This window comes from Eupeodes corollae, chromosome 1, assembly GCF_945859685.1.
Source record: "Eupeodes corollae chromosome 1, idEupCoro1.1, whole genome shotgun sequence".
NCBI classification, from domain to species: Eukaryota; Metazoa; Arthropoda; class Insecta; order Diptera; family Syrphidae; genus Eupeodes; species Eupeodes corollae.
Window position 1 is genome coordinate 243,589,684 of NC_079147.1, and position 23,074 is coordinate 243,612,757.

The following is a 23,074-nucleotide window of genomic DNA, read 5'->3' on the forward strand; positions in this document are numbered from 1 at the left end:
TACTTGTCAACTTTAAGTTTGTTAAGGAGAAGTAAGTTATCCAGAATGCGTGTTTAAATTTTTGAGGCAATGTTTAAAATTCGCGCGAATTTTTGTCAGGTCAAAGGCTGCCCTATAGCTCTGCCAAGAGCAGCACTCATATGTCTTTCAAAATACAGATGCCAAGGAACTTTACTACACTTTTATTCGCCAGTGGCTGTCGATTTGATGCAACGATTACTAGATTTTTTCAGTTCTTTCTCGTATCCCTTAAGTCTCCATACAGGGGAGCACTAAACAGAATAGTTTCGCATTTCAGAATGTTGATTTTCAACTTCCAGTCATCGCAATACTACTGAATCCTGTCGAAGTCACCCTGCAAAAGTGTCTTGATAACCTCAATTTTTGGGGCCGTTCTGTACGCAATTAGGTCGTTGGCGTACGCTATTGCATGAGTCAGACTTGCTATCAGATCACTGGTGTAAATAAGATCGGCGAGTTGACTGCTCGCTGTTAAAGACCATTTTTAATATCAAAGATTTTGGTAGATGTTAAGTTGCTAATTTTGACAATAAACCAGACAAGCACCCCTGCATCATTGTCTTTTGTCCCGCCTTAAAGCCGAACTGATTATCCGGAATTATTTTGTTGTTTTCAGCCCACTTGGACAGAGCTCTTTTTATAACCTTCTCGAATACCTTACTGATACTCGGCAGAAGATTTATCGACCGGAGATTTTCCGGATTGGAGTTGTCCTTTCCTTTTTTCGAGAGACGATGTGCCACAGCTGTTTTCCATCGGACCGGATAATATAAATTATTCAAAACGTTGTTAAACAGAGTGCATTTTAAGATTACTCACCGAAAAACATTTTGAACTTAACATAGGAGCTTACTGTCAACGGTCGAACATGTCGAATTGAAAATGTTGACATTTATCGAAGTTTTAAGGTCCCTAGAATGTAAATCCAGAATTCTTAGAAAGATGTCTGCACAATTGGATTTGAATAACTTCAATTTAAATTGTATATATTTCCTTTAATTTTTGCATACAAAGTGCCATTTCCGGTATCTTTTACATCTCCTCTACAAGATGGCGCTTTTTTATTTCAAAAATTTCTAGTTTGTTTTTGCGCAAAATCTAAAAATCCACCCACTCCTTATGACATTTATGAGGTGATTCAAGCCAGTATTGGTGTCATGTCATTTCCGCTTCAACTCAGTTAAAAACATCAATCGTTCGCTCTCATTATTATTGCACTTCAAAATATAAACAAAAACGCCGCCGCCGCCGACAAGAGTTTTAAGACAAAAATCAATCTAACGTAAACATAGCAAATCCTTTGTGGCATTTATCTATAAACAATAACGGACATAAAGTACTTCATACATTAGAATTGTTGTTAACATCCCTTATACAGTTAAAGTGAATCCTATAACTTATTCATAGCCCCTGGTAGAATATCCTGAAGAAAAACATTCCTTATTGATTTTTCCCTAAAGAAAGTGCTGCAGCAAATAAAATCAAAACGCATTTCATTATTTACTTGAGAAAAAATCGATTTAAAAATAGAAACAAAAGTTAGAAAGAGAAGTATCTTCTTGAGCCTTAAAAAAACAAAAATAAAAACTAAAGCCTAAAAGTATGCTAATGCGAAACTTCATATTTCGTTCGAGTTTGCCTACCAGATCACCACATTTCATATTATGACGTCATTTATTTGAACGTCACTATCATAAGTATCGTAATCGTTTTTTCAATTCCACTTACAATACCACTTCCACTTCTTATCGCCAGCAGCCTGGAAGTAATCAACGTAATCCCAATCACACATCGCCGTCGTCAAAATTGGGCGGAGAAGCTTATTGTGTGGAACACGTCTCAATTGACATCGAAAAAGCTGCTTCCAATTCCAACGGCTACACCACCAACAACAACAACGGTAAATTCAATGGAAATTCGTCACATTCCATAACCACAAACGGAAACGGAACATCGCCGAGTAGCAGCACATCGCCACCCGGCGGCGGAGGCCATAAAAACCAGTCTTCGAAGCAAGAAAGAGAAAAGCTTGGGAGGCGATCGCGAGCAGCAGTCTTTTTTCGTGCGGCTTTCGCGTTGGTTGGCTTTTGTCTTATTATCGCTGCTGTTGTGCTTCTCTGGTACTACATGGGTTGGGAGTACGGTCTGCCAGCATTGCTGGTCGCTTTCGTAGCTGTCGTCCTGTCAACGGTCGGCTGGAGATGGTTCTATATTGCTGCTGTTACCAGTAGACGAGATTTAACGTGAGTATTGTTAATTTTTGTAAATATTTATTTCCTTAAATGTTAATGGTTGTTCCCCTTCACCCCGAGCACCAACGCCCGCCACTTTTCGTACTTTGATAGTTGCATTAGTGTTGAGACTTGAGGTACCTACTTTAGCGTCAAGTGTTTCTCTGATTTTATTGCACTTGTTGACATTTAAATCAGGTGGACAGACAATTTTTGCCTCACAGACGGGATGGAGACGTACATATAAAAATTTATGGGTAACCTTTCTTCTGTCAATTTATTGCCGCCGCGCCGTCACCGGACATTTTATTTCTACCGCCATAATTGCAGTGTAAGGCGATTAATCCCCAAAAAAGGAAATTAAGACTTAATTATGTTTTTTCAGTCTTCGGTTGTTTTCATTCCTTTTGCTTTTTTTAACCGGGTTTTTGTTGTATCTTATTTTTGAATATGCAAATTACGTGTAATTACGTATTGAATAGGAAGCAAAATAAAATAAGAAAGAGGCGGACGAAAACAGGGAAGCGAAAAATAAAATGTCAACTTAAAGTGCGTGTTTATGTATTAACCGGTCGAATGCATAAACATTTTAATACTCGTATTTTGTACTTTTTTTAAAAAAATGTCAACATACCTGTAGCCAAGTTGTAGACTGCAACCGAGTCGATTTACCTTTGACCTGCTTTTATTTTTAAATTTTTTATTTACAATTTTGTGTGTGTCCGTTTAAACAAAACAAGTTTTTTTATAAACTCTCAAAATTGACAAGCTTTTCAAGGCAAACACGAACTTCAGGTCCAGAGAGTTGAATATTCTTTGCGTCCGTCGTCTCGTCGTCATAGTCGTAATCGTCGTCGTTGCGCCATATCGCCAGTTGGAGTGTTTGTTTATTATATAATTATAGTAGAGTCTCTCTTAACAGGTTTTATTTTTCAAAAATCTTGATGAATAGTGATTTTCTTTTCTGTATCTTTTGATCAGCTTCGAGTTGAATGGCGATCTTTTTTTTTCTTAATGTTAATTGAACTTATGAAGTTAAGTGAATGTATTCAATGCTTCTCATGTGTGTCCAAAAACTCAAGGTCGTTTTTTGTGAGTTTCTTTTTATTTTAATCGTCTGAGATGTAGATTTTTCTAGATTTGGTTATTATGAGTTTAAAATTAAGTTTTAATTTTGGTGGATTTGCCATAAACAGGCAACAACATTCAAACGATTTTGGTTAAGGTATGGGAATTTGTTTTCGTCTTTTCAAAATCTGAACGAAGTTCAATTTTTTGTATTGAACTTGTTTACAATTTGATATGTGACGCAAAACAAATAACTTTAGCAGCAAGTTTAATTTCTTTGATGGTGTTAATATTCTCTTTTAATGACAGGTATTAATTATTACAAAACATCAATAAACCTATTGGAGGCATTAGCATTTACCTAGATAGGTTTGTATGTAGGTTTGTTCTTTATTATAGGTTTTTAATTTTTGTATGACTAAAAGTAAAGCTCTTCTGATTGTTTTTTGTTTGTATTCTAAAATAGGTTTTTGCTTTTTACTTTATTCCTATATACCTTCTTATTTATAATGTAAACATTATTAACAGCAATTTGAATATGAACTTTAATCGAGTTTAATAGTGGAAATATAAAAAAAATGATTTAATCATTAATTAATTATATATAACGTTGATTTTTAGTTTTTTTATAGTTATACATTTAGTAGTTTTTACGGTTTTACTATACTAAAGTAAATAGTCTAAGGTTACAGTTGTGAAACATTTTCAAAGATAAAATTATTTGGATCACTATTAGTAGCTTTCAGAATATTTTCGAGAAAAATATAGTTTGATAAATTGTCATTACCTCTTGTAGTTATTTATTGACTACATATTAAGTGAACTGCACAATTCAATTTTCTGTAATGATTCTTCATACAGGGTTTTCCAATAAAAAGTTTTACTTAGATATTTAAAAAACGAGTACTTTTTATAAGAAATCAATGAATGTACATATTTCTGTAGTAGAGAGGAAACTATGTCTATGTGAAATGGTATCATCCAAATGTTTGCATCAGCATATTCTTTTCATGAAATTGTTCATGACGGATTTGATGCATCTGTCTTCTTAATGGCTGAATCACAAACACGCTTCAGCTTTGGCTTTGGCTTCACCTGACGTTTACGAGTTCAGCCATAGGAATTCAATGCATGCTATCACAATGGAGCTTCGACCTCACGTTTCGTTTGAAAATCGTAACGAAAAGAAAGTAATGTGACTCAAACCGGAAGCTCTAGTTCCATTATTTGAACATTTGCCTTGTCTGATAGCTCAACAGCTGTAAAAAATGTCAACAAACAAAATATTTGCTCTTTGGAGGGATGAAATAATAGAAATGTCATTCAAAGCAACCTCTAAGCAGGCCCACCGTAACGCAGACGAAGCCGAAACTGAAGCGTGTTTGTGATTCAGCCATAAACAAAAATACTCCATTTACCAAGATCGGAATCTTTCGTACGTTTCACTCTCCCAAACCCGTTTGTTTACATTGTTGTATTTGTAATTTTGACAATTAGTCCATGAATAGATGTGAAACCAAACAAAAAAAAAACGATGCCGTGGGCTAGCGGCACTTTGCAAAGCAAAAACAAAATGGGGTGGTTAATAAGTTTGTTTTCAGATTTTTCTTTTTACTTTTTTCGATGAAAAACTTAGTTTTAAGCTTTAGTTTTGCAGTCATTTTGTTGATAGCGAACCAATGTACATTTTTTCTTGAAAAAAGCATGTTCAACACCAGTTAAATATAATTTATTCACTCATTTACAGCAATCACTACGAAATTGTTTAAATTTCATAACTAACTTCGGATTATTGTATCAAAAATGCGTTCGAAGAACCATCAAGTTAAGGGTGCGAGCGCAATTTATTGAATTCAAAATTTGTTTGCAAGTAATTAAAATCTGTATCAATTTAATTAATCCAAGTATATTTATAGTTTGTTTTTGATGATTTAAGCTTGCAACTATTTTACAATTCCATTTTGAATAATAAATATTAAATTTAAAAAAATAAAAGAGTTATAATCGAAAAATATCTCATCCATAACAATCTTGATTGATGGAAGCATACATGTATTTGCTATCAACAAAAATTATGCTTAAAAGGAACACCAATATTAAAAAAAAATAATCAGAACGATTATAACTAACTTGTTGAATAAATGCATAGCAAATAAATTGCAAATTTTGACGTTTATTACAAAACGAAAACGTCAAAAAATCGTTCTGAATTTATGCACAGTTGATTCAATAGATCGTGTAATCGACATGAATGTTTATTGTTGACGTACAGAACTTTCTTTTAGTGAATTCCCACAGTTTGACGCAAAATACGATTTTCATTCATTCCTTAAAAATGTTAAGTTACCAATGTTCAAGTTTACTTATTATTGTTTGAAGGGTATGTTTAATAAAAATGCTGCTAATAATGAAAACAAATTAATGAAATTTATGTATATGTTTTTGTTTTTCTTAATATAATAAATTCTATTGTAGATTACTTTTTATAAAATGCAGAACATAGAAGAAAGTGTAAATAAACAATAGTTTTAGATATAAAGCAGAGGTTAGCTTAGAAAAATATTTTTGAGAAAGCCAATAATATTTAAGGTTTTTAATATAATAATATTTAAGGTATTTATTGCACTCATTTAGTTGGTATTGTGTTTAACCATATTGCCTATTTTTGTCCTTAAAAATGCTTTACACAAAGCAACTTATTTTTAAAACATGGTTCCCTCAAATTTGTATTCCAAAATCTAACTAACTACAAACAAAATTCTAACTCTAACATAGTCCCTCAAAAAGAAATTTTCAGAAATATTCCTGCAACAAACAAAAATTTAATCGTGCAATTATCGAACTGTTTAAATGATGAAAATACTAATTTAATTGAGGAATCTAAACTAGCTAAAGTTGGCAATGGAAACCAGCACTAATAAATGATTAAATATGTATTTGGTCAATCTTATTTCATATCCATTAACAACATTTATTAAGATTGAAATTAAAAAGCTAAACAAATCTTTCAATTTAAAACCATGTCAGCACTTCAGATTCTGTTGGTTAGGATTGTTTAGTTTTTGAACGAGGCCACAAAACATTCTAAATAAAGCATTTAGATGTGCCTGCAGACTATAATGAAGCATTTTGATGAGCCGGAACACTAAATGTGAGAATGTGTTTGGTTTTTGCATCATTTCACGCACACTTTCTCACATTTAATGTGTCCTTAGCTTGTAGGCAAACCGAAATGTCAGTCTGAGATTCCGATCTTGGTAATGGAGTATTTTTGGCCATAAACTTCACCAATTAATTTTTTGAACTTAATGGTTGAAACACAATCACGCTTCAGCTTCGCCTGACGTTTACGTCCTCACGTTTTATTTGACAATCGAAAGGAAATAACTTAATGTTACGTAATGTGACTCCAATCGGAAGCTCTAGTATAATTTGCTGAACATTTGCTTTGTTTCGATTTCAAAACTCATATTTTTTTATTTTGAGAAAAAATAACAGCTGCTAATGACAGAACTGTCATTTAAGAAACGTCATATGGGTAGTGTCATCCAAAGCAAAATCGAAGCAGGCCTAACGTAACGCAGACGAATCGGAAGCTGAAGCGAGTTTGTGTTTCAGCCTTAAACGATTGTAGAAGATTGGCGTAGACCACAAAACCACAAGATCTTGGCAGGCAATGGTGATAGCCTCATTGGAAAATAACACTTTAATTAAACTTTTTTCAAAAAACTGCTATTGTTTCGATATAACTTGTCGAATATCAAAAGCTGGCAGTTTCAATTGTGATACTTGTACCAATAGCGAGTTATTCAAAATGAGACTTCTAACTGGAAAGTTCTCAATTTTTTGCACTAGCGTTTCTTATTTGCATCAAAAAAGTCTTCTTTCCAAATGTCAAAACCCGATAGCTGCAAAAGTGAAACCTTGTAAATATATCGGGCTATTCAAAGTAAGACCTCTCATTAAAAAGTTCTCAATTTTTGCCTTCGCCTTTGTTTGTTCGCATCAAAAAAAGTCTTTTTGCCAAATGTCAAATCCGACAGACTGATTTAATAGGGAATTGTACAAATAGTGAAATATTCAAACTTAGACCTGTATTTGGTAAGTTCTCAATTTTTTGAGTTTTGCTTTTCTTGTTTGGATCAAAACAAATTTACTTGCCAAATGTCAAAAGTGACACTTGTAAAAATATCGGACTATTTAAAGTAAGACATCTTATTTGATAGTTTTCAATTTTTTGCGTTGCCTTTCTTGTTCACATTAAAAAAAGTCTACTTACAAATGTAAGAAGCCGACAGTTTATAAACTGAAACCTGTATATAAATAGTGGGCTGTGCTCAAAGACCTATATTGGAAAGTTCTTAATAATTGTTTGGATTCTCCTTTCTTGTTTTCATCAAAAAAGTCTTCTTGCCAAATATCAAAAACCGACAGCAAATAGCGAGATATTCAAAGAAAGGCCTGCAATTGGAAAGTCCTAAAATAGTTTATTTGCAAAATTTAAAAAGACGACAACTTCAAAAGTGACAATTGTACAAATAGCCGGCTATTTACCTTTCTTGTTTGGGTGAAAAAGAGTCTGAAAAAATGAAATGGGGTGGCGCAACAGTCCGTTGTGAACCAGGGCCTAGTAACTTACAACTCTCAACCATTCCTGCGTGCGAGTACTGTTGTTAGGAATGGAAGGGTCCTAAAATTGTAGGCCGAATCCGAACGGCTAGTTTGAGAAAGCACTTTTTCATGACAAGAATTACTCTTGAAGGATTTGTCAATTCCTCGCAAGAGGTAGTACCCGCGAAAATTAGTCTACTTGCCAAAATAATTTCAAAAGTGACACCTGTAAAAATATCGGGCTGTTCTACTATGATATTAGAGGCCTTTTTAACTGACGGTTGCCTTAATAGTTTGCATTCGCCTTTCTTTTGTTGTATACAAAAAGAATAAAGTAACAATGTCTTAGAAAGTTAAATTCTTGTGTCAAGAACTGTAAAAGTTCAACACTCTTACAGAAATGTGTGGATAATGTCTAAACTTTTATATTTTGAGTACTTATGCGTATTACCTAAATATGACTAGACTTTGAATAAGTGATAACGTATTGTAATCGAATAAAACATTTGTTTGGAAAAACAAGATAACAAAACCAATGTAGGGTGTCTGTCCCACAATGGTAGTTTTATGAAGTAGGTAATCTTAAGTCTAAGAACGAATAAGGTGATTTTCTGAGTCCATTATTCAATACATTTTTAACTGTGGCTTTTTTCTAAGTTTCTTTAACTATATAGAAGTCAAAAACTACCTTTTATGTACATTAAAAGTAGCTGATACTGAAATGAGAGAAACCATTATTATCAAATTGAAAAAAGTAAATTTTTGTTTAAATACAATTTGGACAAATCTGGAATCAGTTACGATTTAACAAACCTAGACCCAAATATAGAAAAAGGACGAACATTATTTAAAAACCTTTTATAAGTCAAAAAAGGAACGCCCTGTAGTTATATTATAAAGATCAGCTATTATCACAACTTCATTGATTTCCGAAAAACGTATTTTTTAATCTGGGTGAACATAGTACAAACAATTATTCTACGAAACACATTAATTTTTTTCGGAAATAGTTATCGAATTTGACTTTTGACCAGACTGCGCGGCGGTGACGACGACGGAACGAAATTATCAAGAATCTAAAGATTGGCCAAAGAGTGAAAAAGTTCTTTAGAAAACTGATAAACAATCTAGTGAATACAAAATTAGTAAGAAATTGTTGTTTTTTGGTATTTATGCTGTTTTAATTAAAGCACACAAATTGTATTGACATTAAATGAACTTCTATTAAGAGGTTTCGTTTTAATAGGTTGAAAGTTTAATCATAACACCTTGGCTATCAATTGTGATCAATCTTAGAAGCTTTTCTTGCAAAATTTTGGAAAACGAACTGATACTGCAAAAAATGTTCACCATTTCTTGTTAAAGCGTGTATCGTTCCATTTTTAACAATGGGACAGTTTATTTTTCTAGGAATTCTGAGTCTAGATCTAAGAAATGTAAATTGGCTAAATATCGTAACTATTACTTGATAAATATCAAAAGATGCCAGCTTTTTACGTGACAGCTGTCCAAGTATTGGAAAACCTTTTAAACAAAACAAAAATTACATAGTAGATGCTGTTAATTATGGATTTCTTAAACTAAAAGAAGAAAGTCATTTGGGGTGAGAGTATGGCTCGAAAATCTATAGGTCTACCAAGTTCTAAAAAATCGACGAATTTACATTTCGACAGTTTTTTTGGTAATCTTTATGACATTTTTTAGTGAGTAAGGATGGTTTGTAAAACTTGTAACTTGTCATATTTAAATTCCTTATGGTGCTGATTTCGAGGAAAGTAACATATATTTTACTTGAAATCCCAAAACAAAAGCCTTAGACCATTAATATTTTCAAAAATCATTGCAGAAGTAAAAGTAAAGAATGTTAATGCAACCAGCAACCAACATACCCATTTTCAACTGAAAAATGCTTTCAAAAATCTCAACAAATGTCGGCATATTTAAAACTTTTTTTAATTATATTTACCTATTGTTATAGATCTTACAATCTATTAATTCTTAAGTCTCGATTTTGAAACATTACTCAAAATTATTTTATTCGTTTTGATTAGTGCTGTCGTTTCCTATTCGAAAAATTGAAAGTTATGTCACTCAATCTATGTATAAGATTAGATAACTTTTCTGAGGCTGAATAAGTCTAGAACTTAATCCATTAGCATATTGCAAAGGCCATTCAAAAACGAAATCCGCGAGAATAAATTTGTACATATATAAATTAGAACCCGAAAGTCATATTGCTTAGCTCCAACTAACCTGCCATCAGAATTTAAATTTCAATTTTCAATAGCTAAACAACATAATGTCGTATAACTAACTGACTACCTACAGAGTCAATAGGTATAGAAGACTATAGGTAAGATAATCGTTACTTCTGAGACAAAAAAACATACATTATATAGGACTAGAATCTTATATGGACTGGTGTTCTGATGGAATCCATATAAGCCTCTCAGCTCACATCGTATCACTAATCAAATTCAAACAACTTCTCTATTAGATTAGATAACAGTGGATTTATGCTTAGTTTACATCTTGTGTACCCCAGTCACCTAGTTTTAACATTGTAGAGCGACTTATGCACCTAACCTACCTACCTACCTAACCTATGCCATCAGTTTTACTTTTTAAGATGCAAAATATATTGATCGCAATTTTCAGTAGCAATGTGCTTAAACTTTTTATTGTGACATTGGCATTGGAACGTCCCGTCCGTCGTCGTCGTCAGAGTCGTCGAATTCAGCGTCATTCACTACACTATGTGATTCGTCGTAGCTTATTGTTTAAAGCCGAATGAACTCAGTATTACGTGTGTTTTGTATTTTTATTATTTCTGTTTCGATTTCATTGGAACATTAGCTTTTTAATTCAGACGGTTGTAAGTCTTCCTCCATGTGCCTTGATGATTTTGAATTCAATTCACGCGTTAATATCGCCGACGCGACATCTCTCAATACAATGGGGAACAATCGGTTTAAAATTGAAACTAAACCATCCAATATAGCCTGAAAGCAATCAAGCTTAAATTGGAGTTGCCTGGATGTATGAGTATATTCAAAATTTGAGAATTTGAAGGTTGTGATTTTCGATTTATGGTTACAGAGGTAGAACCACAAATTTAGCACTCAAATAAATAAGAATTTTTTTAATAATTTTAAATAAGAATTATTTGTTTATTTGTTCCACTGTATGCGCCATATACAAGTTTATATTATTTAAACAAAGCTTTACTCACCTTAGCTATGCAAAATATTTGATTGACACAGCAAAAATAAAAATGTAATGCGGAATTGCTTGCTCGAAACGGAAAGCAACAAAACGATAATTTTGAAGTTCATCATGAGTGGATATCCCTCAAATTGCCAAAACTGGTTCCTGATAATTCAATGTGTTAATTTTTTAAGTTTTTTTCCAAATCTTTAAATGGAGAGATAAACCGAAATATAAACAAAAGATTTTCGAATTTAGATTTTAAGAAGTAAACTGGTTTTTTTCTATTTATATTTATGTATTTGCTAATTTAAAAAATCAATTTTGAATTTAAAGAATAAACACAATAAGCTTGTTGGAGGTATTGGAGAATATGAAGGTCAAAAGGTCTCTATTCTAAGCCTTATTTTTTGCAAAACGATATAATACGTATAGTTTTTAAAATCAAAGTCATTGACACCACAGCGCGGCGTGGTGGAATGGTGCACAAAAACATAAGACTGCAAGATTGCCACAAGTGAACCTTGCTGCTGAATGCTTTTAAACGGCAAAGTAATGGAGAAGTTGCATACAAATGTATTCATTTTATTTGAACATTATTAATATTTATGGGTGAATGTGAAAGAAATGAAATCGATCATTTTCGAAAAAAAAAATAGAATAGGGACTTATAATTTTTTATTTGAACAACTAGTGGTAAATAGACGTTGTTTTGCCGTTTATTAAATATGCGGACACCTGGACTTCTGGTTATATATTCTTTGACTCAAGGTTCAAATTTCAATGTCTTCAAAAGGTATTCCTTATTTTTACATATTTTTTTCACTTAAGTATGTATGCGTTCATTCAAAACTCTTGAATAAATCCTTTTAAAGCATTTAAAAATTAATTGACTGTTTTCAAAATTATTATGAAATTTTCTTTAAGCTTTACTATTTAATTATTGTTTTATTCAAATTATTAACTTTCGATAGGAAGTCATTGTAATGGGGGCCCGATTGGTCTAATTAAAAATTTTGACATTTATCGACGTTTTAGGGACCCTGGAGTCGAAATAAAAGTATTTAGAAAGATGTATGTGCGTGCGTGTGTCCGTACTTTCGCGACTTTTTTTTCGTCGTCCATAGTTTAAGAACCAGAACAAATATCGACTTCAAATGATTTTTGTATACAGATAATAATGGAGAAAGGGCTCTCAAACAAATTGCGTGGGTGGTTTTTAGCAGTTTAAAAAAAATGAACTTTTTGGTTAACATTAAATATCTCACGAACAAATGGCGCTAAAGACTTGAATTACATTTTATATTATATATTGTAACGTGATACCAAACTACTATATTTTTGGGAGAAAATTTAACTAACGGTTTTTTTTTAATAAATCAAAAACAAATTAAAAAAAAAATTAATTGACAGTTTTTTTCAAAAAAACTAAAAAACAAAAAAACATTACTCAAAGTTGGCAAAAATTAAACTCAAATACCTTTTCAAAACTTTGATATATTGGCTTTAAACTACTTTAATCTTTTAAAAACTATTGTTGTCAACATTCAGTACAATTTTAAGAAAAATCTAATTGACAGTTTTTTTTACAAAAAACTAAAAACCTAAATAAAATCTAACAAAAATTGTTAAAACTGGATGGTTGACTCAAATATCTTTTGAAAACTTTGAGATTATGGCTTCCAACTAATTTTCATTTATAAGAAATATTGTTTTCAACATTCGGAAAAGCTTTAAGAAAAATCGAATTGACAGTTTTTCTTTAAAAAAAATAAAAACCTAAACAAAATTAACAAAAGTTGAAAAAAATTGATTTTCTTTTCAAAACTTTGAAACGTTCAGTTAAATTTTGAGAAAAATCAAATCTATTTTACAAAAAATATTATTTAGTAGTTTTTTTTTTATAAAAACCCAACAGTCCGTTTTTTTTTCATAAAAAAAATAATTCCAAAAAATAGTATGCAAATTTGGTAAAAATTGATGTCCAGTTTTTGATATCTCTCAAATTAATTTCATTCATCCAATTTGTTAAAATTGGTAAAAACTTGTTTTTGACTAAATATTTTCAAACTAAACTATTTCTTTATATGAAAAATATTGAAGTTAATTTTAAAATGTTTAAGAATAATTCAACTGACAACTTTTTTAACCCAACACGGAAACCTACAAACTTTTAAGCAAAACAAATCGATAGACGGGATGGGAAGTTATCAGTGTGGGTCACATCTCAGCCTCTTTTTTGATGAATCAAATTTAAATTATATTCCACATACGCCCAAGTGAACCGTTCTCAGTGTCACACTAGAAAATTTACTATAAAATGCTCTGTTACAAATGTACATTTGTTAATAAATCCCCCCTTTGCTTCTTTCTAAGCTCAAAAACAATCTTAAGGAGTGGATTTAAATCTCACAATAAAAATATTGGAGTGCCACAGGGATCCATTATGTTTCCAGATCTTATCCTCTTAAAATTATTTTCTGTCTGCTACTTTAAATCCAATTGATTGCTTCGCTGGCGATAGTTACTGTTAGCATTTCATATTCTATTCCAAAATCACATTTCTGTTCTTTGAATGTGAAACAAAATATGATTAGTTCATTAAATTTTGAGCTACATACTATTGTACAATGGATAATAAGAAACTGTGTAAAGTTAAATTCTTCAAAAACAATTCTTTTTTCTCAGTATGTGCATCCCCAATCATCTCTTGTGGAACGATCATATACGAAATGTCACCAAAAAAGCCTCAAAATGTTTGGGTTCTCTGAGAAAATGCAATAAATGCGTTCTTCCTTCTTATTGAGCTACTATTTATAATACCTTTACATTTGAAAAAAGTAAGTATAACTTTTATCTCTCAAACTTCTTAAGTCTCTTTTACAGTATTAAAAAAAAAAGCTTTTAAAATGATTGGTGATAATAACATCATTAACTTAATAACGTCACTTGAACATCGTCCACCGTAAGGTTCCTTGTCTTACTTTTTGTCTTTTTATTTTAAAGACTATATGCTCTTGTTATAAGTAGCCAATTGTATTTCTCTCCTTAAAAACACTTTAACTGTTATAATACCGGTTTTAGATATGTCTACTCCAGCTTAGGTTGTACTGTTAAACACAGAGATTCGTTCATTAGCCGTTCTACACGAATGTGAAATGCCTTATCATGCTCAAAACTTAAACTAATGTATACCAACACCTTTTTTGTAAGACCTCCCTTTTTCCAATGCTTGCACATTGAAGGTTTACAAAACTCTTTCAGAGTCCTATGATTGTTTAAAAAGAAATTTAAAAACTTCTTAAGACCTTGAAAACAAAAATTATACTAATTATAAACTTCCTAAATTTCAGCCTTATTGCATTATGAAATTATTCCCCTTGTATAAGTATAACTCCCCAAATACGAAAATGAAATGAATTCGCAAAAAACCTACAACACTTAAAATTAAGTTAAGAAATATAACGAAACTGGCTTTGTTCCACCTTGTTATAGTGACCAACTCCTAAAAATGTATTGACTTCCCAAATTCGAGAATATATTTGATCATTTTGGGGACTTTTTTCATCATGAAATAACTCCCCTCATAAAAAATTATGAATTAAATCCCCAAAACGGGGAGTTATTTCATATGATTATTTGTATTCCTTTTGTACTTGAAAAGAAAATTGAAGTAAAAAAGGAATTTAAAATAAATTAAAAGGGGTAACTTTTAATTTTCAGTACAAGTCCAAATTAATTGTATTGATAACTACAAAATTCAAATATCAAGAAATTGAACGTAACCATTTAAAACACAGGTCTACTTACAACTGTGTTTCAATGTAGTTACAAAATAAAATAAGCAATTCATAGTTTAAAAACTTGTCAAAATGTACAATAAATACATATATATGAATAACTATACATATAAACATTTTTTATCAAGTCTTAAATTTATCTAAAAATGGAATCAGCTATTGACACTTTAAACCATCAAGAGTCCGACGATAACATCAACATTATTACAAAAATTTTACAAAGGAAGAAAGTATACAACGATGATGCCGACTTAAGCGCACATCCCAGCTATTCGGAATTTAAAGATTCTTAGTAAAACAAAAATATCAATTTTTTTTATTATGTAGAACAAAAAAGTAAAAACACCATTTCCATTTTCGAAATTTAGTAAGAAGAGATGTGCCTTAAGATATCGTGACAATTGTATAAAGTATGAAAAGCAATTTCAACGAGAACTTACTCAAATGTCAAATCATCAACCAACAGCATATGAAGCTGCAAGATTTACCAGGTGATATCTTTTTAACTTTAAACAGATACAATGAGATTTTAATCAACATTTTTAAATTCTTTGTGTTTTGAAGGCATTTTTGTAAAACGACGCTTTGGCCACGTTTACACAATCACGAGGAAATTGATTATTTTCAAAGACAATTTTTCAAAATGACATCCCGTCAAAAGAAGCGACTCAATTTCCTCATGAACACTAAACTGATTTGACGGAAAAAGCCAAATTTTAATCTCAACTCTTTAGAATTATTTTTTGTAAAATTCAATTTCCATTGGCTTGGCAACTATTTTGCTTAGTTTTTCTTTTTGTTTTTGTTAATTTATCTCGAATAAACTGAAAATTCAAAACTTGTTCAACGAGTTTCAAATCTATTTTGCCCTTGTTTTATTTTTCTTGCAATTAATTGCATCTATTTTTGCCGCCACCGACGTCATGATCATGATTATAGAAAAGTATGTCTGGTTCCCCATGATCAGCAAAGGAGAAAGCTAGCAACTTGCGAGTAGATAAAGATACAGCTTGGATGCATTTTGCTACTTTCTTCATCTTCACATCCTAAACAAAAAACTATCTTAGGAGAAGAAGAAACTAGTTGTGTGTGGGAATTGAGGCGTATTTGTGAGTCATTGACCTGAATCACAAGAGTCTAAGCATCCAACCAAATGTTGATGTTTTTTAATCAGTATGTGGTGTTGGGCTCCGATGGGGTTATTAGATTCATTTAAGGTCACATTATTCTAATCCATAGGCTGCTTATTTTTTTTCCTTCCGCAACCACACAAGCGTATAATTTCCAACCAGAAGTTGTTTGCGTGGTTTTGGAAATAATGAGTTTTTTTTGTTATTCTTTTCTTTTTTGTGTTTAGTATACTTATTTTTAGTTTAGGATTAATTCTTTTAATTGCAAACGCCATTATAATCAAGATATCATAAAAAGATTAAAAAAAAATTACCTTACTTAGGGATAAATACCAACAAAGCACACAACAACAATTTCTCCTATTATGAAACGGAGCAACAAGTTTTATAGGGGACAAGAGGGATTATTCGAAAATTTTAGTTTTTCTTTGCAAAATTTTGTATAAATTTTAGATTATGTCATTCTACTAAAGAAAGGTATATAATACTACTTCTTCCGTGAAGATATTAGATTTGGAGATAAACTATAGCGAATATTGGGGTGTATTGGATTTAGCCAACAAATTTAATACAATCATATTTTTATTTGTTGAGGTATATCGGAAAAAATATTTTATATTAAAAAATAAAACAAATTACAACATAATGTCCAACATTTAACATTTCCATTTTGCTTCATAACTATCGAAAAGTTTGTTTTTTTTTCTACAAAATTATCTGAGAACAAATGTACACCGATTATCTAAAAAAAAGTTGTCAACTTTCATTTCAATAACCAGTTATTAGTGATTGACCTTTTATCCATTACATTTACATGTAATTGTAATTATAAAAAGGCTGGGATGCGACCCACACTGATAACTTCCCATCCCGTCTTTTTGCTTAAAAGTTTGTAGGCTTTCGTGTTGGGTTAAAAAAATTGAATTATTCTTAAAAAATTTAAAATTACCAACAATATTTTTCATATCAAGGAATAGTTTAGTTTAAAAATCTAGTTTTGTTAAATGTACTTTTAGGCGAAAACAGATTTTTAACAATTTTAGAAGCATTCCTTAAATTTTTACAAATTGGATGAATGCAATTAATTTGAGAGATATCAAGAACCGAACATCAATTTTTACCAAATTTGCGTACTGTTTTTTGTAGATTTTATTTTTTTATGAAAAAAGGGACTGTTGGGTTTTTATTAAAAAAAAACTACTGAATATCGAAAGCAATATTTTCTGTGAAATAAAAAAAGTTTGAAGCCAATGGGGCATATTCATAGATGTTTGCTAAACTCTTGCTAAATTGTTAATAAGCAAGTCCAGAATTTAAGCTATTTATAAATAATTTTAAACCTAGGTTTAGAGCTAAACCTGTGGTTTAAACATAAACATAGGATATGCTGTGCTTAAGTAGTTATTATCACAGCCAAATGTTATATTTGATTTTTGTGTGTGTGAATTCAAAAGCTAAACAAGTAAATCATATCAAATAAATTGTACGTAAACTTGCTGGTATAGCTCTTCTTTTTGGCAATTTCGACTACAAAGTTCTTTGTCTGACTGCAATAAGTTTTCCGGTCGTTAGCGTTTTATATTTTCCTTCTTGTTTGTCTAAAATATTATTAAGCGTTGTTAGTTGTTTAATTTTTTTTTGATTTTCTATTAAATAGTTTTGTTTTACTTACTTTCTTCGACATCCATTTCCAGAAATGCGAAACTATAGATCTTAATCACAACATTAGAAATTCTCGCCAATATTTTTTCTTGTTTGAAAAGCTATTTGAGTCGAAAATAAATGTTCACAAAATTTTAGTATTGTTTTTTTTTAGATTTTTTTCTTTGTAAAAAAAAATGATTTGTCTCAAAATTGTACTGAATGTTGACAACAATATTTTTTAGAAGATAAAAGTAGTTTTAAGCCAATATATCAAAATTTTGGAAAAGATATTTGAGTCGGAATTCAATTTTTACCAACTTTTGTTAAATTTTCTTTTTAGTTTTTATTTCTGTAAAGAAACTATCATACAATTCTACCAAATGTTAAAAACGTTATTTTTCGTTGCACAAAATTGGTTTGGAGATGAAATCATGTTGTATTCGTTAAATTTTCAAGTGACAAACTTGTTTTCTGTTTTTAATTTGTATTTATAAAAAAACCGTTAATCGGATTTTTTTCCAAAAATATACTGGCTTGGTATAACGTTATAACATATAATATAAAATTTAATTTAAGTCTCTACCGTTATCGGTTCGTGAGATATTTAGGGTTAACCAAAATTTGACAAATCGGACCTTTTACAATAACTTCCTATCTGAAGTTAAAAATACACATTTCAAATTATTTTAGGTTTGGGCAAATTCTTGAATGAAACCATTTTTATTATCAATCAATTAAAAGCAAGCAACTCTTATAAAAGCACTTAGCATTTAAGGGAATTATTTTGAGGTAATTTTCGACCACTTTTTAGCACATATTGGGCGGTATGCTACCCAATGTTGGTTTTTAAGTGCTCAAGAGTAGAAGGTTTATCTGCATAAAAACGCGTAGCTCCACAAACAAAAGTCCAGTGGGGTCAAATTGCATGGTCTTGGTAGCCAGTTGATATCGCCACGACGACGAGAAATTACGTTTGCAGGACTTGTCTTGTAATAAAGCCATATTCGCTCGAGTTGTGTGGTATGTGGCACCGTCTCTTTGAAACCACATATGTATGTATGTATTCTCCAAGTCGTATTCTTCAATAGCAGGCAAAAAAAGTCGGTTATTAACTTCCCATAGGAAGTTATTGTAATGGGTCCGATTTGTCAAATTGAAAATTTTGACATTTCTCGACGTTTCAAGGTCCCTAGAGTCGAAATAAAATATTTTTAGGAAGTTGTCTGTGCGTGCGTGTGTACGTACGTTTGTACGTCCGTACGTTCGCGACGTTTTTTTCGTCGTCCATAGCTCAAGAACCAGAAGAGATATCGACTTCAAATAAATTTTGTTATAAAAAATTGCAAGATGCAGAAAGGGCTCTCAAGAAAATTGCGTAGGTGTTTTTTTTACCATAGCAGTTTGAAAAAAAGGTGAAAATTTTGGTTAAACTTAAATATCTTACGAAGTAAAAACCCTAGAGACTTGAATTAAATTTTATATAATATATTGTAACCTGATACCAAACAGGTATATTTTTTGAAAAAAATCAATATAACGGTTTTTTTATAAATCAATAAAACTGAAAAAAAATTTGTCACCCCCAAAATTTTACGACTGAAATATGATTTTATTTCCAAAAAAATTTTGTGCAACGAAGAATAATGTTTTTGACATCTGATAAAATTTTGAGAAAAATCTAATTGACAGTTTTTTTTACAAAAAATAAAAACCTAAAAAAATGTAGAAAAGTTGGTAAAAATTGATTTCAACTCAAATATCTTTTCAAAACTTTGAGATATTGGCTTTAATTTACTTTTATCTTTCAAAACATTTTGTTGTCAACATTCAGTTAAAGTTTGAAAAAATCGATTTGACAGTTTTTGTACAAAAAATTAAAAACCGAAAAAAAAATTAACAAAAGTTCGTAAAAAATGATTTTCGACTCAAATATCTTTTAAAAACTTTGAGATAATAGGTTCTAACTAATTTTTTCTTATAAGAAATATTGTTTTCAACATTAGAACAAATTTTGAGAAAAATCGAATTGACAGTTTTTTTACAAAAAATAAAAACCTGAAAAAACATGTATAAAAGTTGGTAAAAATTGATTTTCGACTCAAATATCTCTTCAAAAATTTAAAATATTGGCTTCAAACTAATTTTATCTTATAAGAAATATTGTTTTCAACATTTGGTAAAATTTTTAAAAAATTCGAATTGACAGTTTTTTTACAAAAAATAAAACTCTAAAAAAACAATAACTACTAAAACTTTACTTTCGGCTCAAATAGCTTTTCAAAAATTAAAAATATTGGCTTCAAACTTATTTTATTTCAGAGAAAATATTGTTTTCAATATTCAGTAATTTTTATATAAAAATCGAACAGTCCGTTTTTTTCATAAAAAATAAAATCTACAAAAAATAGTGCGCAAATTTGGTAAAAATACATATAGACAAACTTTTAAGCAAGACAAATAGACAGACGGGATGGGAAGTTATCAGTGTGGGTCGCATCCCAGCCTCTTTTTCTTATCATGTGACTATAACGCTCCGAATTGACGGTAACAGTCGTTCCATCGTCGTTTTCGAATCCTATCGTCCTATCACACCTCCTAACCAAAGAGTGGACCAATCAGTGAAAATTCTTTGAGCCCCAAATACGACAATTTTGTTAATCAACATACCCACCGAGTGAGAAATGTGCTTCGTCCCTAAGGAAAATGTTGATCAAAAAATCGCCGTCCACTGCCTGTTGCAATTCAAGCATCCATTAGACGTATCTATGACGTTGTGAATGGTCAGCTGGAAAACCCTTTAAATTTAATTAAATTGCAAGCAATTTACGCCTTTCAATTACATATAGTTAATTATTGTAATTATTCTATTAATTAGAAAAGTGTATGCATATTTCAATTATAATTGATTGTAATTACATTTTTTTGTACCTAATCATTATTTCTAAATTTTGATTTTTTAATGATGTATTTGTGAAAGTTAATTATCTCTTAGCGGTTCAACCTTAATTTTTTCGTCAAGATGGGTCTAGGAAGACTTCGATTTTCTCTATGGTATTTCAAATTATTTTGATTTTTTTGATAATACTCAAAACCCTTTTTTGTAGCCTTTTTTGTAAGTGGACAAGTGTGCAAATTCTGAACTTTCTTCTTCACCTCACTTTTTCGCAAAAGTCTCCACCATTTTCCTTGACTATGGCTATTATTACTTTTAAATAAAATAAAAGTCTATTCTAAAAAGATTGATTGTATTAGACTTTCTCTACAAATGTAAGTCTATAAAAAGAATTCGCAGCAAAATAAACATGCAAAATTATGAGATCAAGGCTATTTTTAATGTAATCATAATAACCTTTAATGTTTTTTCTAAACATTTTTATAGTTAACTGGGTAAAAGTCTACATCATGTTAAAAAACTATCTAATTAACTTTTATTAATTAAGTTTTTAAACTTGAAATAATGTTAATTTAAGTTTTTGTCTACAGACACGCTCTGTGAGTATGCTTTTGTTGTTGTTAACACACATTTTATTAAAATTTGTGTCAATTGAAACAAATTCACTCTAATAAAATAAATAAATTGGGAACCAGGGCCTAGTGACTTACAACTCTCAACCATTCCTGTGTGCGAGTACTGTTGTCAGGAATGGAAGGGACCTACAATTTTAGACCGAATCCGAACGGCTAATTTGAGAAAGCACTTTTTCATGACAAGAATTACTCTTGAAGGATTTGTCAATTCCTCGCAAGAGGCAGTACCCGCGAAATTTTTTTTTTTTTTTAATTAAGTTGGGACAGGCAGGGATTGAACCCAAGGCCCCTTGCATGACAGTCCAACGTACTAACCATCATACCACGGGTACTAATTCACTCTTATATCTTTGTAAAAAATCAGACTGACAGCTAATTTGACAGACGTAGCTTAAACAATATGGCCGTTATCATAACTGTCAGAGTTCAATATTTTTTTAAAAGAAAGATCGTTTTTCTATCGGTTTCAAATATTTTGTTCTTGTTTGCTTTGCTTTTATGATTTTCCCTATTTTATTAAAAACATTTGACATTTATTAAGAACATTTGACGTATTTTAGAAAGGTGCACAACAACAACTTCGAGCACAGCTTTAGTTATGAATCTTTTCTTCCGCCCCATTTAAACACCTCGATCCAACTACAACCATAGGTTTTTAAGTTTTCTTAAAATGATCGTTAACTTTAAAATGTTCTGGAACAATAAACTCACAAACATTTGACACAATATCCAATGTTAATTGTGATAATGAAAATTTAACGGCCATGATTTAGTACCTCATTTATTAATAATTGTAAAATTGCAATAGTTGTAAATAAGTAAATATTAACTTACAAAGTTATTAAATATCTATTGTAATGTTAGAAAAAACTTGTTGCTAATTAATTCTTTCATTTTTCTTTACAGTGGAGTGCTTGCGTACATAAGAATTCTTATTCTAATTAAAAAATATGAAAAGAAAAACCTCACCATTTCGGACATTTTCCACATGAATGTTGCCAAACATCCCGAAAAAGCTGCGATTCTCTGCGACGATCAAGTGTGGACTTTTAGACAATTGAATGAATTTTCCAATCGCATAGCAAACCTTTTCCACAGTCATGGTTATAAGAAGGGTGACGTTGTGTGCTTGCTTCTGGAGAATCGGCCAGAGTTTGTGGGAATCTGGTTGGGTCTGTCGAAACTGGGGGTGATCACACCGCTTATCAATACAAACTTGCGAGGACCTTCACTACTGCATAGTATCACGGTTGCAAATTGTTCGGCATTGATTTATGGTGAAGATTATGCGGATGCTGTTGAGAGCATCTCCAAGGAGTTGCCCTCATCGTTGGCAATCTATCAATTTAACAACAAAGAGAAGTCTCCGGTGACTGGCTTGGCCAAGGATCTGACTACTTTGATACAGAGTTCTTCCAGTGGTAATGTGCCAGCTTCGGTTGAACCCGCAAACCACCACGATAAATTGGTGTACATTTACACCTCGGGAACAACTGGCTTACCAAAGGCAGCTGTTATATCACATTCCAGGTGAGTAAACTCGAGTACATGATGATTTTTGTGGTTTGATCTTTAATTGTATTTATTTTCTGTTTTTTCTCAGATATTTGTTCATTGTCGCTGGAATCCATTACACGATGGGTTTGAGGAGTGACGATATTTTCTACACCCCCTTGCCACTATACCACACAGCTGGAGGTGTCATGAGCATGGGACAAGCACTTCTGTTTGGCGCTACAGTTGCCATTCGCAAGAAGTTCTCGGCATCAGGTTACTTTGCCGACTGTGTCAAGTTCAATGCAACCGTAAGTTCAACACCCTCCTCCTTTAATTC

At 31.3% G+C, this 23,074-nt stretch overlaps 2 protein-coding genes across 3 annotated transcripts in view; both read left to right on the forward strand.

Moving 5' to 3' along the window:
- Positions 1-23,074, forward strand: part of LOC129943388 (long-chain fatty acid transport protein 4) — a 70,426-nt gene that overhangs the window by 45,996 nt on the left and 1,356 nt on the right. The window contains exons 2-4 of one of the 2 annotated variants that reach the window (XM_056052796.1): positions 1,777-2,264; positions 22,147-22,770; positions 22,844-23,045. In XM_056052796.1, the coding sequence (XP_055908771.1) occupies positions 1,777-2,264; positions 22,147-22,770; positions 22,844-23,045 (1,314 nt within the window). The remainder of the gene's footprint in view (positions 1-1,776; positions 2,265-22,146; positions 22,771-22,843; positions 23,046-23,074) is intronic. The other variant, XM_056052797.1, reaches the window with a different exon arrangement.
- Positions 14,987-15,800, forward strand: LOC129943390 (uncharacterized). Its single transcript, XM_056052799.1, has 3 exons — positions 14,987-15,230; positions 15,307-15,429; positions 15,503-15,800. Exons 1-3 carry the CDS (start codon positions 15,085-15,087, stop codon positions 15,636-15,638), a joined length of 405 nt encoding a protein of 134 aa, XP_055908774.1. The 5' UTR covers positions 14,987-15,084; the 3' UTR covers positions 15,639-15,800.

Bases quoted from the DNA above. Each gene is read 5' to 3' on its own strand.
- LOC129943390 (XM_056052799.1), top strand. From the start codon at position 15,085: ATGGAATCAGCTATTGACACTTTAAACCATCAAGAGTCCGACGATAAC. The intron at 15,231-15,306 runs GTAAAACAAAAA...TTCGAAATTTAG, and splicing joins TCGGAATTTAAAGATTCTTA to TAAGAAGAGATGTGCCTTAA. The intron at 15,430-15,502 runs GTGATATCTTTT...TGTGTTTTGAAG, and splicing joins GAAGCTGCAAGATTTACCAG to GCATTTTTGTAAAACGACGC.